The sequence below is a fragment of the Pseudochaenichthys georgianus genome, chromosome 13, assembly GCF_902827115.2.
Source record: "Pseudochaenichthys georgianus chromosome 13, fPseGeo1.2, whole genome shotgun sequence".
NCBI lineage: Eukaryota > Metazoa > Chordata > Actinopteri > Perciformes > Channichthyidae > Pseudochaenichthys > Pseudochaenichthys georgianus.
The window spans coordinates 2,153,262-2,168,795 of NC_047515.1; the positions used below are offsets into that span (position 1 = coordinate 2,153,262).

Consider the following 15,534-nt stretch of genomic DNA (forward strand, 5'->3'; position numbering starts at 1 on the left):
AGCTCCACCCCACAATTGATACTTACTGTCACATGATGTGGGTGTGATTTAATATCTGTCGGTGGGTGGATTACTGACATATATCACATTACCAGTGGGGAGAGGGGGGGGGGGTAATGATGCTGGCAATTGTACAGTAAAGACCTGAACTCAAAGTCTGACAAAGAGAGCCAGATCAGTAAAACCTGCAGTGAGCCCAGACTAACACATATACAGTGTATTGGATACAAAGCGATCCCAACCTCAAACATGTCAGGCAGGATATGTATCATGACATCTGAATACACAAGACACACATGACATGATGAGAAAGCTGTGCACTTAAACACATAATGACACATTTAGATACAGACATATAAAGACACTGTTAAACACTTAACATTCTGTTTGGGCAGCCGGTTGCCATGCATTACTTACTAACATTCCAAACAGTGAGCTGCAACACACACCTTAAACTCGCATGCAAACACTTAAACTTGTACACAATTGGCAAGTTAGAGGGGTCAATGAAATCCAACCAGTAATGAATATTGTAATGATGTTTGATTCCTTAATCTGATGACAGACACAGCTCCAGTTACTCTGCGCATCCACCCATAGGGGACCCTTTCAGTGCAGTACACTGTGTGCGTGCCTACAATAGGTACATCAGAGCCACCTGCTGCTCTTAACTGTCCAGCTGGCAGCTGCATGCACACCTCCCCACACAGCAAGGATTCCAAATTTAAAATGCGTCTTTTGAAATGCTCTTTAATGTCATTGTACTATACTGTAAATACTGGACATTTGACCTAATGATTCATTCAATGACAATGACATTCATACTCTGGATCCTATGTTGCCATTGTGCAAAGGGTGTGAGCCTTATTTACAGTCACTCTCATTTAAATCAGTCTGCCAGGTTAGTACACTGGCTGCACATGCACTGCAGATATGTGTGAATACAAACCCGCAGTGCATATGTTTGATGAGTGTGTGGGCTGCTGTCCGCCTCGTCTGTCCTGCAGACAGCCGCTCTGAGCAGGCAGCAGTTGAAAGGTTGGCTTGCAGCTGTTTCTTGCTTCTCGTCTCGAGTGTTGTGTGAAGTTCTCTTGCCTTTTAGAAATTCACCCGGGCATAGAAGCCCCCCTGTAACCAATCATATGAAGGGACCCCGAGTGTAGTGAGCCAATAGCAACAGAGGTCCGGGTATAAATACTAAAGCCCATCATGTTGAAGAGTTGGGCATCCCTACAATTGGTGAACAGGATCTGATCCCGGGACTGTTACTTCTTTCTTTTCTCCTAAGCAGGTAAACAAGCTTTTTGATAAATCCAATGGAAAGATTGTGGTGGTTTTTAGAACAGAAACCTCTCCCTGAGCAAACCTCCCGTTATCAAAATCATAGAGGAACATTTTTTGACCAGATATGTGTCAATCAGATTCCTCCGTTGATGAACCCTGGAGCCATAGAAGCATTCTTCTATCATCACATTTCTGTGTTGGATTCCTGTTAAGCTTTGCATATTTTTTCCTGAACTGGAAACTAATAATTATTACTCTGACCGTTCCTCTATCGCTGCACACTGTAGTGAAACTTCTCGTTGAAAGACTTGATGTTTCTTTGGATGTCTGCAGCACTATACTGCAGTTTAAAGGCTAGTATACAACAGGCAAGGGTCACTGAAGCAGTTGTGACTGTCTGCTGTTGCGTATGCTGGCAGGGCAGACCTGAGGTGTGTCTTTGAATAGTTTAGGAGCGCTTGATTTAGCCGTGGAACATGTGTAGCCATCTGTGAGGCATGCACCACTGTGACCTTTGAGCGCACCAGGTGTCACCAATCAACTGCACCTCGACTGACGGCGTCTCGCCTCGGACAGAGAGATCAGATGTTCTGTTCATTGCAACTCCAACATTATAATTGTTTTCCAAGTCATTTGTGTTAACTTCCAGTTCGACTCACTCAAATTAGTTCCACTTTGTGTTCATCATTTTTGTGTGCTTTTTTTTGGAAATTAGGCATTTCAAGTTCAATCAAAATGCAGGATACAATTACAATTACTGTACAAAACCATGTCTCACGAACAATGGGAGAAGGCTATATCGTTCAGAGTAACCATTTGTAAGCATTGAGTGTTTGAGCTATTTTTGGTCTTTAAAAAGTCGATTTAGTTAGAACCAATGTATTTGATCTTCCACTCATGTATTGCAGCGTAGGTCGACCACTAAGTTTGCATTATTCTAAGGCTGACCGAAGTGAGACAGAAGAGAACATCCTTCATCATCAGGTGCATGGCAAGAAGGGGCACGGCATCACTATTTATAATCACAGCTGTGCGGGAGAGACAGGTGGTGAGGCAGTCTGAGGGGAGGGCTGCAGGAAGAAGAGCATGCAGACAGAACAGCTGACGGGGGGGCGAGGGAGAGCGTGACAGTGAAGTAGAAAGACAGTGAAATTAGAGTAGAAAAAAAGGACGACAGAAGGACAGAATGAAAAGGTGTCTCCTCCTCACAAGAAGATTCATAGACAAGGCACTTGAAAGACTCGGAGAAATACCAGAGAATACATATGGTATTCACTATTATAGTCAAACAAGGAAAGCTGCCTTTTGAAGGGCTGTTTCTTTAGTAGTCTTCTGTTTCTACACACTAAGGGAACAACGTGCCGATAAATGCAGTCAGGACAAATTGTAACGAACATTACAATTCTGGAATATAACAGGTCCTCTTCTCTTTGTCGTGTCTCTTCTCAGGTGGAGCAAGAATCGCAACCATGGCGAAGAATTGTCATAACGACTACAAGATGAAGTTCTCAGGGGACGAGGAGTTCCCCGACCTGTCCCTGCACAACAACCATATGGCTAAGGTACAACATCTACTCTGATATTTCTGCTCAGTGGACACTCACCCGCAAGACACCAACCAAAGGCTCTTTATTGTTATCATTGTGCTGAGATACTTCATCGAACATGTACTAAAAGACATCATGTGACTGTATACACATGTGCTGTAGGTGCTGACCAAGGAGATCTATGCCAAGCTGAGGGGAAAGTCTACCCCCAGCGGCTTCACCGTGGATGATGTCATCCAGACTGGTGTTGACAACCCTGGTAAGAAGGAGCATCGACATTCAGCAATCAGGATTGACATTAACACATGCTTTGTTTTCACAGACATAAATGAAGTCAATGAACAACTATATGCAGCCAAATATGGGTTGTGAATATGTACTGATTATGGATTGTTGCTGAAGCCACCATGTGATCACTACCTCTGAGGTGACACAGGACTTTTGTTAATCTTTAGGGTTTGGGGCTAAAGTTCTGGCATGTGTTTCAGTAAGGTCTTTTGGTAACCAAGAATTAGTTAGCGAATGGGGTACAGGGGTGAGAGGATCTGACAATATTCCTACAAAGTTATACATATTAAAGTTGAACTAGCTAACTAGCATTGTTACCAACTCCCTTGTCATCCCTCTTGTTCAAAAGGTCACCCCTTCATCATGACTGTTGGTTGCGTTGCTGGTGACGAGGAGTGCTATGAAGCCTTCAAGGAGCTGCTGGACCCCATCATCTCTGACCGTCATAGTGGATACAAGCCCACCGACAAGCATTCGACCGACCTGAACTTCGAGAACCTGAAGGTGAGCTGCATGATCTGCATGATGGTATTGTTAGAGATAGATTTATATAAAATCAGAAGGAAGGAAACCTATTGACGAGCTTCCACGCCAAATGACTGACTCTTAGTTTGTTGATTGTAAAACCAATTGCTGGTTTCTTCTCTGGCCACATCAAGGCAGGGTGAATTACTCAGACGCTGTTCATTGGCCAACATAATAAGTACATTTACTCATGAAACGTTCATCAGGTCAGTTCCTCACACAAGTGCAAGTCAATAAAAATAATGTATCTATTGTGTTTTTCTGTCCTTTCTCTAAGGGAGGTGACGACCTGGACCCCAACTACGTGCTGTCCAGCCGCGTGCGTACCGGACGCAGCATCAAGGGATTCACCCTGCCCCCCCACAACAGCCGTGGCGAGCGCAGAGGCATTGAGAAGCTGTCCATTGAAGGTGAATGTCAATCTAATGACAATAATCTATCAACCTTACACACATGTTTGTAGAAGGCAAGATGTCTTTGTCAGAGGCTGACTCCTTTTCCTGTGTGCCTTCCTTGGTTCCTTCAGCTCTGGCCAGCCTGGATGGTGAGTTCAAGGGAAAGTACTACCCCCTGAGCGGCATGACCGACGCCGAGCAGGACCTGCTGATCAACGATCACTTCTTGTTTGACAAGCCCGTGTCCCCCCTGCTGACCTGCGCCGGAATGGCCCGTGACTGGCCCGACGGCAGAGGCATCTGGTGAGAGACACTCAGACACACAATGGAAATGAAATAGAGAAACGTATAACAAATTCAACTTTATTCCCAGATAAACAGGTACATGTAAACTCATAAATACAAACCCCATCCTGGAGCTCCCATCTGTCATTCCCAAGCCAACCTTTCAAACGAACACCATCTGTCTCTTTTGTCTCATCACCCTAATATGAAAATCCGGATTATTCCGGCTTTTAAACATCTGTTAAAGTGTGTCATGAATAATTAAGCACAAAGCTGCAGCACAACTGCCCTTTAAAGTTGATGTCCTTTAAATCCACCACTGTGTAGCTCAGATTATCCAGATTACAGGACACATGTTAGAAAGATTCTGCGAGGCACTTTGGTAAACATTTCACCATCATTGTCCGACGCAAATGAAAACTGAGCTGGATCTCTCCCTCCAGGCACAACGACAACAAGACCTTCCTGGTCTGGGTGAACGAGGAGGATCATCTGCGTGTCATCTCCATGCAGCAGGGCGGCAACATGAAGGAGGTCTTCAGACGCTTCTGCGTTGGTCTGCAGAACGTAATGCAAAACACATCACAGATTGTTGCATTTAAATAAAGTCAAGCAGACAATTAAATATGCACAATTAAACTTGGAGCAAGAGTTAAAGCCATTTAAAATGATGTCGTACATTTTAAACATTTTCATAAAGACCTTACATTGCTGTTTTTCTTTCTTCATTATTAATAGGACGGTTTAGCATCTAGCTACATCAGACTGGCTGTATTTAAACCATGGTGCATTATTAATGCCCTTTATCCTCTCCACTGGTCAGATTGAGGGAATCTTCAAGAAGCACAACCATGGCTTCATGTGGAACGAGCATCTGGGCTACATCCTGACCTGCCCCTCCAACCTGGGAACCGGCCTGCGCGGTGGAGTGCACGTCAAGCTGCCCAAGCTCAGCACACACGCCAAGTTCGAGGAGATTCTGACCAGACTGCGTCTGCAGAAGCGTGGAACAGGTACCAGCAGCATGACATGGTTCAGTCTCAGAGTTGAAGCTAGTATTTTCAGAGAGGCGCTGCAGGCGTACACGTAACACAGTCGGATGGGAAAGATAAAGCTATCAGCAAAAGTAGCATTTTTATATGAACACAAAGTTATAGAAATGAAAAAACATGGATTAAAATAAGACTTTTCATTCATTATGTTATCTTTACAAATTACTATTGAAAAAGTTTGTTTTAGGATTAGAAACCTTATAGGCGTCCTGAAATGCATTATTCTGTAAGATTTGCTCTTTGTGTTTCGGGTAATAGCAATGTCATCTTCCCGCTCGCTTACCTAATGGATCGCATGCACCTACATATTCAGAGATACATCTTCAGGGTGCAGTCAGTTTTCATTTCTTTCCTGCCAAAACTCAAGGAATCTGACGATTGAATTAATGAGAAATGTTGGTTGAACATACATTAAAGAAACCTTCTTACAAAGTTTCAACAAGTCTCAGGGGCTGGAGAGGGTATGTTTCCACGTGCTGGACAGAGGCCTCATTCCTCTTCCTCTTCTCCCGTAGGTGGTGTGGACACAGCCTCCGTGGGTGGTGTGTTCGACATCTCCAACGCTGACCGTCTGGGCTCCTCCGAGGTGGCCCAGGTGCAGATGGTGGTTGATGGTGTCAAGCTGATGGTTGAGATGGAGAAGAAGCTGGAGAAGGGAGAGTCCATCGATGGCATGATCCCCGCCCAGAAGTAAAGCGGAACAGACAACCAATTACTCACTGACTGTCGGGTAGCCTCGTTGTAAAGTTATCTTACTGGTTTCGGCCAACTGGCTACTCTCTGCCTACTTCTTTTCCATCAGCTACTTCCTTTCTGACTTCTGATAACCCACTCCCGACTTCCTGTCACTTTAACCTCTCCACATCTTCTCTGTAACATCCTGGGATCAATCCATGCATAGTCTGCTCATGGCTATGTGTGCGTACCTAAAACTAATTTTTTTTGGTTGTGAATTATAACTGGATGATTAAACTATGCCCCATGTAACAATCAAACTTTCTCTCATGTTTTATTGTATTTGAAACATACATGAATATCTTGCAACTCCTCCAAACTGACTGACGGTGATATGTACATACATGATGTAAGATAACAACATGTATATTAGCTTTGAACTTCCCTCACACATACACCGTAGCCTCCAACAATTCAGCGATACCACAAAGACCCTGGTGGAATGCCACATTGGAGACAAAATCCATCACAGAAGAAATAAGATAGACGGAAATGATAGAGGTTGAAAGTCTTTATTTTTGTGTCACACATTATTCCCTAGGAGACATGCAGGACTGCAGGTCGATCCTTTCCATATGTCAGCCCATTAGTTAGGTTCTCTTGATAACAGCACGGCCTCAACCACACGATACAACAGCACTCCAGCCTTAAAGCACGGCTCTGGCTGCATCTACAGAGCAGGTTCAGAGTGAAGCCCAGTTGGACCGGAAAGAAGACAAATAAAATATCTCGCCCTAAATCACAGCTTCACATGTCCAGACAGCCGTGGATACGGGCTGCAGCTCAAACCTCCCACTTGACACTCCTGTAGACCTCACAGCCGTAAAGATCCAACCTGCTGTTCCTCCAGCTCTTCCTGTCACTGACCAGTGTCCTGTCAGGTGCTGCATACTTTAAAAGTACAAGTTACCGTTGCTTGGCATTGTCGAACAACAATACAAGTACAACAACCTTTGGGTTTTGGAGTCGTCAGTGCGAGTGTGATCAATGAAGCACTCTGTGTATTTTAGTTGAACCTTGGTAGCAAAGTGTTTTTATAAAAGAACATCTTTTCAAAGGTCTTAAACCTTCATCACGTTGCATGCTTTTAATTTATTTTCAGCAGGAAACGGATTAACAGTCAAACATCTCGTACAGTCATACTGGAATTTGATCTCAGTGCTGCAGCCTGATTGGTCGACGAAGGTTTACAGTTTGTAGCGTGGCAGAGGTTTAGAACCAAACCATTTGTTATGGCCATCGTGATTTATCTGTAGCTCAGTCTCATTATCTGACCTCACTGAGTCCTGAAGCCGTCCCTGCCGCTGATCCACTGGGAGAAGTGAGAGATGCCGAAACGTGCACCAAGGAAGAAAGACATTCAGAATGTCGATCATGGGCATTATGTGTGAGACGATGTGGAATGAATACAAACAGACATTGCAGTACAATGCATTCCTGGCAACAGAAAACGTGCTCAATGAATTTGAACAACATCTCAGCGATATCAAAAAGAAAATGAAACCAGGAGCCCTGCTGAGTGGAGGCTTATTCCAGTAGGTTCTGGTGCGTGGCTGGACACTACATTTGAGGAACAATATGACGGTGGCGTTCTGAATGATTTGTTTAAAATGAAAGTTATTTTTTTGTATCAATTCTATCTCAACAGATAAAAACTGGAACCAGTCAAGAAAAAAGCCAGTAATTAATAAATGTTTTAACCATTTGTGGCACACAATTATTATTATTATTAGTTGTCTTGGCACTCAGTGAAAGCATTTGGATATGTGCATGGAATTTCTTTTTCATTTTTTTTAATGGGTAGACAATTCATTAGTTACATTTAGAAATGACTGCATTTCATTTAAATAACCTTTAAATTAGCACATGTTGGACTCAGAATAATGCATTCTGATTGGCTGAACAAAATCTAAACTAAATTGACTAAACCTGCTGAGTGGAAAATAATGTAAGTGACTATCGGTTTCCCCTGTGTAGGTCAAATAAGAACAATAACAGTGCCTACTTGTGAAATAAGAACACCAATCACACATTGCACTTTAAACCAAAAACATGTTGTATCATTTTACATTTTTCTAGAGGAGTTTTGCTTGTTAATAAAGGGACAAAACATTGGGCAAAGTAACATATATGTAAATGGCAGAGCAGTGATCAGTTTATCAAGAACAACACTTCAGAGGGGTCCTGTGACCTTTAGACAGCGCGGCTGCTCTGTCAGCGGCTCCAGCTGAGTGGGGCAGGCAGAGAGGCGGCACTGGGCCAGAGAGGCGGCACTGGGCCAGAGAGGCGGCACTGGGCCAGAGAGGCGGCAACCTAACATCCAAATCCCAATTGAGCACTAACTGGGAGCAATGACGCTTCATTCAATCCGTCACAAGTCTCTGCATTTCTGCATGTCTCCCTCTAGAGGCCGGTGGTGGGACTGCGGCCTCACTTCTGAAATATGTCACGTCTGCTCCCGACAACAGATGTCTAACTTCTGCCCATTTAAAAAGCATTAGAGAGGGAAGATAAACTTAAAACTCAAACATTAAAACATCTCTTTAAATAGCAGCTCTTTAAAAAGGAATGATGACAACAAATATGGTACAATAGGAATAACATGTCAACAATAATCAGTCTCCATCATTCTCAGCAACATCCTTACATCAAACATGAAGTTTGTGATAACAAATAAAAAGACTCCATGGGCTCACATAATATGGAGGTGTGTTTCAAGCAGGGTCCAATGTCAAAGGTCACCATAAGTCTGTCCGTGCATCCGTTGGTCTGGCTGTGATTGGTGGCATCAGAGGAAGAGGGTCTTTGGCGGAGGCGAGGCATCTCTAGCTGCATCTGATGAGGCAGAGCCCAGGGATGAAGAGGAGGAGGCGACCTTCCTCTTCATCCCTCCTCTTGTATCAAGCTGTCCTGTCTGTGATTGGTCCACCCCGCCTCCAGCCGCCCTCAGAGCTCCAGCTCTTTGGACACTTTGGTGGCGATGTCTCTGAAGGCTAGCGGCGCCCCCCACAGGCGCTTGAACCTCACCCCGCTGCTCTGGCCCAGCCCGCTGGGCAGCTGGCAGACCTCGGCCTCGAAGGCCACGCGGGCGCCGGCTGCTCCGTGGGTGCAGGACAGCAGGAAGGGCCCGGCCAGGTGCACCTGGCAGCCGCAGCCCTGCGCCGCCTCACGCAGCGCCAGCACCACCTCGGCCGGGTCCCGAGGGCTCCGCACCCTCACATCCCATCCGCTTCGGGGGGTCCGGGGCTCTGCCGCCTTCTGATGCCCAGATAGATGGCGACTGGAAGTGGGGGGGGTGTTGGGAGGATGAAAATAGAGGATGGAAAGGGAAATGTAGGAAGATTTAAAAGAAAAAGAGAGGGAGAGGGTGGTGTGGGAATAGCAGCAGGAAGGGTGAGGGGTGAGGGGTGAGGGGAGCAGGAGGTCAGGTGTGAAGGAGCAGGAGTGCAGGGCGAATGCATGGGGTTTCAGTGTAAGTGAGATGAATAAGGGATGGGAGTGTATGGTTGTGTGAATGTGTGAGCGGTAAGGGAAACGGGGAGGAGAAGAAAATAGATTAATATCATACATTATTGGATTTGTATACCTCTAGAAATACAGGTCACAGAAAGGTATTCTCTATGTTTTATTCTATTCAACCAACGTTAACATTTATTTTTCATGTGAGGGATATAGGGCAATCTAGGATTAATAATACAGGTATATTGTTCTTAAATATGATTAATGAAATATATAGAACCAATGACACACATACATTCATAAAATCCCACCAAACACTAAAGGAGAATATAATAAAATGGAGGCAAAGAGACAAGCTGCTGATTAACACAATAACAGATCATTTCATTCGGGTGACAGTTACGCACGTGTCTATAACGCATTCAAAACATTCCCGTAATGCGCTATTATTGTTTATAGCAAGGTATCAATGTATTTATAAGCCCTCAGCAATAGTCATAATGCCTTAGAATTATAATAATGACTTATGAATGTATTTCAAGTGTGTTTTCATGCATTATAGACATCATATATTGATTTCTCTTGAAATCAAAAGGAGCATCTACCACAAAGGACCCACAGTGTGTTAGCTTGTGTTAGCTTCTGTTAGCCTGCTGCTGTTTACCTGCTGACAGTCACCTGAGACTGGGCTGAAGCAGCTGAGGCCCAGAGGAATTACACACACCTTTAGTCACATCATGATACTGATAACCCGGACAACACATAGTATTCAAGACGAGAGTCCAAAAGCAATACCAATGTAGGTTTTGTTAATACTTGTGTTGCATGTAACCCATACATGAAAGTTAAATAACTGAGTAATCTAACAATGTGGTTCTTTTCTGTGTCAGTATTGTGTCTAATCGCCGTCTCTAGCCGTACACATATAGCTGGATACTGGCTTTCTTCACATTGTTGTGTCGGATATATATATTTTTTCAAAGTAAAGCTTGAAAATCCAAGCAAAATTAAATAGTTATAACTTTGAATTGTAATGAGAACACACATTTAATAATCATAACCAGACTTTTGTCTTCCACCTGTCGTTCTTGCTAGTGGGTAGTGATGATCATCCTTTTATAGCAATGATATGAAGTTGATGATTCTTGCTTTGATAGATCTCGTACAGAGAGATCTGAGCAATGACAAAGTGCACGGTGTTGACCACACAGTGTGTGCGTTCTCTGAGGGAACACGTCCCAATCCTTTTGACTGTATTTCCTTGTGTCCTCACCACATGCACGACAAAAAGATCACCACACAAAAAGGTAGTGTGATTCAGGATCTGTGCTGTGAACGTAATCCAGTCCCCATGTTGGATCACATGACCTAGTGTGACTCCATGTAGACTTCTGGCGTCACAATGTCACACCTAAGAATGAAAACATGTACAGCTGCAGCGCGGACACACAGTTCTCTGTACAAAGTCTATCCTCACATTATGTTTACAATGAAAGTAAAGTTGATCTGCCTTTTGACGAACAGTCGGGAGAGATTAAAAGGGGTTTTGAACATTGAACATTTCTTGCTTATTGATACCTCTCTAATGTCTGTATGGTTAGTAGCTGGAGCCGGCAGCTTGTTAGCTTAGCTTAGCTTGACTAAGTCTGAACAGAGGAAAGTATAACGATGTTTTTGTGGAAACATTGTGTCAATACTCAATATATTCTTCTTATATAAACTACTTATCAAAGACACATTTTACTTTTTGGTAACAACTGCTTTTTAATGAAATACTAGATTGTGCCGTGTTTTTTAAGGAGGCTAGCGATACTGTCAGGACATGTGTCAAAGTTAAGTCACAGATGGAAACTAAGGCCCATTCCCAAACCGCCCCTACACCCTACCCCTCCGTTTGCGCGTTCGCATGGAGGGTCCGCCATATTGAGGGCTGTTCCAAAGCAACGAGTGTGTAGCGGTGTGGAGGGGGAGTGGGCTATCAAGCCCTCAAACAGCGAGTCTGCAGCGGTGCTGACTTGAGACCGGTCTCTACCTGACCGGTCTCCACGCTGTGTGTGTCCGTCAGGAAACAAGCTGTTAACAAGTAGTTCCAGCAAACATCCGCTGATAAACTGCGATGTTTTATTTTAGTTATTAATTTTAATGTGTTGTCAAAGAGATGCTGATTTGAAACCGTTGTTTACGGCATTTCCTGTTTCTGCCGGAGAGAGGGGAGGCCGTCCCAAAGCCTGCTGCTGTGTTTACTCCCTCCATCTGACAGGAGGGAGCCTCGTTGAGCTGCGAGTGTCACTCCACGGAGTTCACTCCGTTACGGAGGGGGAGTGTGTAGGGTTAGGGTGTAGGGCGTGGTTTGGGATTGGGCCGAAGAAATCAGAAATGTGCTGAAAATTGTCTTAATAGATAAATAGAAATGGACCAACTTCATAATTTGCTGTTGCAAATAATCAACTGTAATATATGTTATCAGAATATTCATTTTATCACAGACTGTTCAAAACGGAATTATATATTATTCAGACTTAATGTAGATTGATTCATAAATGAAGAAGAGTCACACTGAGAATTGAATTGTATTCTATGGTTGCATTCTGGTTGTCGGTGTCGGACAAAGCGTAAATGTGGACTCACCTTGTGACCGGAGATCTGCTGATTCTCTCAGGTTCGTCTGTGACCCTCAAGAGGAAGAAAAACGTATCCGTTAGGAATCAATAGGCCTGTTGACATCAACCTCTCACCCCTTCCTGTTTAATGCAATAGCTGCACGGCTACATCAGTCATCCACAACAATCACAACAATCACAACAACGTGTCTTCAAACCACAGAGGGGTCCTCACAACTACACTCACCACACAGGAACATCAGATGAACGTGAAACAACAACATGTCAAAGTCACCAACAAACAGATGAGCGGTGGCCGGACTCACATGCGTACAGATCTGATGCTTATTAAAGCACACGTTGTGTGTCAAGAGAGGACACCAGACTCATTTAGAAAAATATAACAAGCATTCTACTATTGTCTGTACTTGGTTGTAATGCTGTCCAAGCTAAGATGTAGATGTGGGACTAACGTCTGTAAGGCATGGTTTGAGATGCTACAGCGCCTCTCTCCAGAACGGGATTTCTTCCTTCTGATAGGAACACACTGATACACACTATCAGCTGGCATGTCTGATACAGTCTGATGCACAGTTTTGCCACGTGTAAAATAAATATAATACTGTACAATTTAGCTCTTTGTCTGATCAGAACATATTTTTGACATCAGATTAAGGGTTTTATTTAGTCTTTGTACCTGCATTTACAACTTTGGTTTGATGCGTTTTGACTGACACATGTTTTTATTTGGTGTGGTTTATGGTATGTAACCTTCTACAATGCTTAAAATACAATTGTTGTTGAATCCTTTATGATGTGGTCCCCTGCTTCCTCAAGTGTCTACCTTCAGGGCCCTGAGGGCGACCAGATTTGAACAGAGCAGCCTGATGTTAGCACACATTCCTGACACTCTATTGTTTTGGTTTCTTAGTTATGCTCTATTTTTCTATTTACTGTATTCAAGCACTTCTATTCTTACTCTCCTTACATTTGAAAATCACCTGGGATGTTCCTTTTTTGTCCTTTCTTGAGGGCCATGCTGACAAGTCTAATCTTATTATCAAATGGTGTGTTTGACATTCTTTGCAATTTACAGAATGGAATATTGCATTCCACATCCAGCTCATGCCTGCTGTAGGTTTGTATTCAAGTCTCTTCTAAAGAACTATTTACTCGACCCAGCAGACTGCAGCGACAGGAGTTTGAGGCTTCTTATTGCACTTCCCTTGTATGGCCACCAGGGGCCACTGTTGCTGTTTTCTGTAGCCACCAACCTGGCAACCTGATGTCTTTTCCAGGAGCTGGTGGTTGTGTGGAGAATTGAGCAGTAAAATATATGTACAAACATAAGGATTTAGTGAAAGTGTCTCTCATGTGACCCTGGCTCAGATGTTTGTACTCTCACCTCTCTAAAGTACATGGAGAAATCCCTGATAATCCACACAATCAATCAATGGGATGAGAATTAGCATTTATAAATGTTTATAAAATTAAAAAATTACCCAGCAAACATATTGATGGTAATTCCTGTCGGATCAGGAATAATAAACTTCATTACAGCAAATCTGTTGGTAATATTTGACTAGTAACGCAAACATTTTGCAGAACAAATAGCTAATCAAATATTTTTAAAAGCTATATCAATATATTCCTGTTCTCAAAAGTAAATGTTTTGGGAAATAAGAATTGATTGTGTTACATTTTAGAAAATGACCTTTTCTTTTTTTGACTGGGTCAAGAAAGTAAGGATACGGACGCCAAGGTGACCCTGAGCGAGACGAGTGGTCTTTAAGACAGAATACATACGGGGAAATCTATCTGAGTATGTAGTGCAGACTCGCTCGCTCTCTTCTCTCACACTGCATTGAGTTAAGGATTATCTGAGCTGAGAGGACGGCTGGAAGTGAGAGAATGAGAGAACGAAGAGCAGAGAGACAGAGTGAGAGAAGCGAGCAGCAGAGGAACAGAACAAGCTGCTTGTATCTCAGCTGTGAAGATCCCGTTAAGAAAAGGATCAGTCCTGTTGCATAACTGATCTGATTTAAACGGCCGTGACGCCGTCAGAGGGACGGCTGCTGCCGGCTGCTCGCACTCTGCAGAGGCTCACACATTCACTGTCACAGGTAGGAAGCTACAATGATGCAGGGTAACCCGTGGTTACCCATTACACCCTTCACACACACACACACACACACACACACACACACACACACACACACACACACACACACACACACACACACACACACACACACACACACACACACACACACACACACACACACACCACACACACACACACACACACACACACACACACACACACGCCTTTGCAACTAAAGCGTCTTTGTATTGTCTACTACTATAAACGATAGTCTCAGTTCAGATGAATGGTTGTGTAACTAAAGTCACAGACAGTGATGAGGGGGGGGCGGGGCCACTGGCAAGCAGGCAGACAGTCAGACAGACAGACAGACAGACAGACAGACAGATAGTCAGTCAGTCAGACAGTCAGTCAGACAGTCAGTCAGACAGACAGTCAGACAGTCAGACAGTCAGACAGACAGACAGACAGTCAGTCAGTCAGTCAGACAGACAGACAGACAGTCAGTCAGTCAGTCAGACAGACAGACAGACAGTCAGACAGACAGACAGACAGTCAGACAGACAGACAGTCAGTCAGACAGACAGACAGACAGTCAGTCAGACAGACAGATAGTCAGACAGACAGACAGAGAGACAGACAGTCAGTCAGACAGTCAGTCAGTCAGACAGACAGACAGACAGACAGTCAGTCAGACAGACAGACAGTCAGTCAGACAGACAGATAGTCAGACAGACAGACAGACAGACAGTCAGTCAGTCAGTCAGTCAGTCAGTCAGACAGACAGACAGACAGTCAGTCAGTCAGTCAGTCAGACAGTCAGTCAGTCAGACAGACAGACAGATAGTCAGACAGACAGACAGACAGACAGACAGTCAGACAGTCAGTCAGTCAGTCAGTCAGTCAGTCAGTCAGACAGTCAGTCAGAGAGACAGTCAGACAGACAGACAGACAGACAGTCAGACAGACAGACAGACAGTCAGTCAGTCAGACAGACAGACAGACAGACAGACAGACAGACAGTCAGACAGTCAGTCAGTCAGTCAGTCAGTCAGACAGTCAGTCAGACAGACAGTCAGTCAGTCAGACAGTCAGTCAGTCAGACAGTCAGACAGACAGTCAGTCAGTCAGTCAGTCAGTCAGACAGTCAGTCAGACAGACAGTCAGTCAGTCAGACAGTCAGTCAGTCAGACAGTCAGACAGACAGTCAGTCAGTCAGACAGACAGTCAGTCAGACAGTCAGTCAGACAGTCAGACAGA

At 44.1% G+C, this 15,534-nt stretch overlaps 2 protein-coding genes across 7 annotated transcripts in view; one reads left to right on the plus strand and one right to left on the minus strand.

Moving 5' to 3' along the window:
* Window positions 1-1,182: 1,182 nt before the first annotated feature.
* On the plus strand, window positions 1,183-6,371 carry ckmb (creatine kinase, muscle b). Its single transcript, XM_034097274.2, has 9 exons — window positions 1,183-1,291; window positions 2,734-2,846; window positions 2,994-3,090; window positions 3,469-3,623; window positions 3,922-4,054; window positions 4,171-4,342; window positions 4,768-4,891; window positions 5,148-5,337; window positions 5,892-6,371. The coding sequence occupies exons 2-9, from the start codon at window positions 2,754-2,756 to the stop codon at window positions 6,068-6,070; spliced, it is 1,143 nt and encodes a 380-aa protein (XP_033953165.1). The 5' UTR covers window positions 1,183-1,291; window positions 2,734-2,753; the 3' UTR covers window positions 6,071-6,371.
* The window catches only part of mark4b (MAP/microtubule affinity-regulating kinase 4b), a 68,492-nt gene continuing 59,140 nt past the window's right edge, over window positions 6,183-15,534 (minus strand). For 2 of the 6 annotated variants that reach the window (XM_034097270.2, XM_034097267.2), the window contains 2 exons: window positions 12,199-12,235; window positions 6,183-9,391 (listed from right to left, as the gene is read on the minus strand). In XM_034097270.2, coding sequence (XP_033953161.1) covers window positions 9,058-9,391; window positions 12,199-12,235 — 371 coding nt within the window. In that variant the 3' untranslated portion in view covers window positions 6,183-9,057. Of the gene's footprint in view, window positions 9,392-12,198; window positions 12,244-15,534 lie in introns of all 6 variants that reach the window. The other 4 variants (XM_034097273.2, XM_034097271.2, XM_034097268.2 and 1 more) reach the window with 3 other exon arrangements.